The sequence below is a fragment of the Cyprinodon variegatus genome, unplaced genomic scaffold, assembly GCF_000732505.1.
Source record: "Cyprinodon variegatus isolate N-32 unplaced genomic scaffold, C_variegatus-1.0 Scaffold917, whole genome shotgun sequence".
NCBI lineage: Eukaryota > Metazoa > Chordata > Actinopteri > Cyprinodontiformes > Cyprinodontidae > Cyprinodon > Cyprinodon variegatus.
The window spans coordinates 3,482-5,178 of NW_015151370.1; the positions used below are offsets into that span (position 1 = coordinate 3,482).

At 46.8% G+C, this 1,697-nt stretch overlaps 1 protein-coding gene across 1 annotated transcript in view; it reads right to left on the bottom strand.

Moving 5' to 3' along the window:
* Positions 1-21: 21 nt before the first annotated feature.
* LOC107099900 overlaps positions 22-1,697 on the bottom strand; it is a gene marked incomplete at its 3' end in the record, with an annotated part of 31,974 nt that continues 30,298 nt past the window's right edge. Inside the window, exon 10 of the mRNA XM_015398197.1 lies at positions 22-302. Coding sequence (XP_015253683.1) covers positions 22-302 — 281 coding nt within the window. The remainder of the gene's footprint in view (positions 303-1,697) is intronic.

Sequence of the window (1,697 nt, forward strand, 5' to 3'; positions counted from 1 at the left end):
GCCCCTGGAGATGAGACCGACCACAGCGGTATCGTCGGCATACTTGATGATCCGGTTGTGGATTGGTTTACAATCGTGGGTGTAAAGGCAGAAGAGGAGGGGGCTCAGCACGCCACCCTGTGGGGAGCCGATGCTCAGCGTGCGGGTGGAGGAGAGGTGGGGGCCAACTCTCACAGCCTGGGGTCGGTCGGTCAGGAAGTTGTTAATCCAGGCACATGTGAGAGGGGGGAGTCCAAGGGAGCCCAGTTTGATGATGAGTCTGTCCGGGAGAATGGTGTTAAAGGCCGAGCTGTAATCCACAGCTGTTGACAAGTTTTTGCGAGATCCGTCTCATGAGGGGTTGGAGCGCTGCATGCGTGAACAATTGTTAAAGATCGCTGAACATTTTAAATTGGAGGTCAGTGATAAGTGGTCTAAGGAGAGTATTAAAGCTATCATTAAAGCTAATCTCACTGACTCAGGTGTGTTTAGGACTAGCTAATTTGCAGGCTACTGGGACATGGTTGGACACTGAGGTTTTTGACACTAGCTTGACTGTTGAACATAAGCGGGAGCTGCTTTTGCTGCAGGCTGGCATAGAACAGAAAAGATTATGTGAAAAAAATTTGAGTTGGAAGAACGTAGATTGATTTTAATTATTGAGGGCCACGTTGCCCTTGATGCTTCCGATAGGCAAACTTCTAGCTCGTTTGATGTTGGCAATAATCTGTGTTTAATTCCTCAGTTTTCTGAATGGGATCTGGATACATTCTTCTCCCTGTTTGAGCATATTGCTGATAGTAGAGGCTGGTCTGAGTCGGACCGGACACTGCTTTTACAGTGTGTGTTCACAGGCAAAGCAAAAGAAGCATACGCTGCTCTTTCAGTGGATGACAGTAGGCTTTATGCCACTGTGAAGAAGGCTGTTTTAACAGCTTATGAGTTAGTACCAGAGGCTTAGCGACAGAGGTTTCAGACATGGCAGAAGGATGGTGAACAAACCCATGTTGAGTTTGGATGGATGGATTTCAGGTGGGCATGTTTATTTGGATCAGACTGACATATGTCATTATTGCAAAGCCAGGTGCCATTGGAAGCGTGAACGCCCTAAATGGGGTGCTCAAGTGAAATCTACTGCTTATGCTGACTCTGAAAAACATGCTGGTTTTGTTTCCTCTAAGCTAGTGTAAGTAGGACGGAAGTACACTTTGGACAAGGACGATTTTTCACCTTTTGTTTCTGAAGGCCATGTGTCCATAGTGGGGGGTGAAGCTACAGTGCTGTAAAGTAAAGAGTTTGAGAGATGTTGGTGCTTTTAATTCATATATTATGAGCTCTGTATTACCCTTTTCTGAGGAAACCAATACTGGCGACCATGTTTTGATGCGGGGAATGGGACTTTTGGTGGAACCACTTCCACTGCATAGATTTACATTGACAGGTGGATTGGTTCAGGGAGAGGTTATTATTGGGGTGCCATTTGCACTTCCTCTCGAGGGGGTGGATTTAATCTTAGGCAATGATCTTGCTGGTGGCCGGGTTTGGGCCGATTGTCCGCTACCTGCACCCATAGTAACTTTTTACCCTGTTTTTGGGAAGATGGATGAGAGTGCAGATTTTTTTTCCCTGGGGTTTTTACAGCTTGTGCAGTGACACGAGCTATGCACCATGCTGAATCTGCATCTGTTCCTGACCATGAAGGTGGGGGAGCAGAGGAA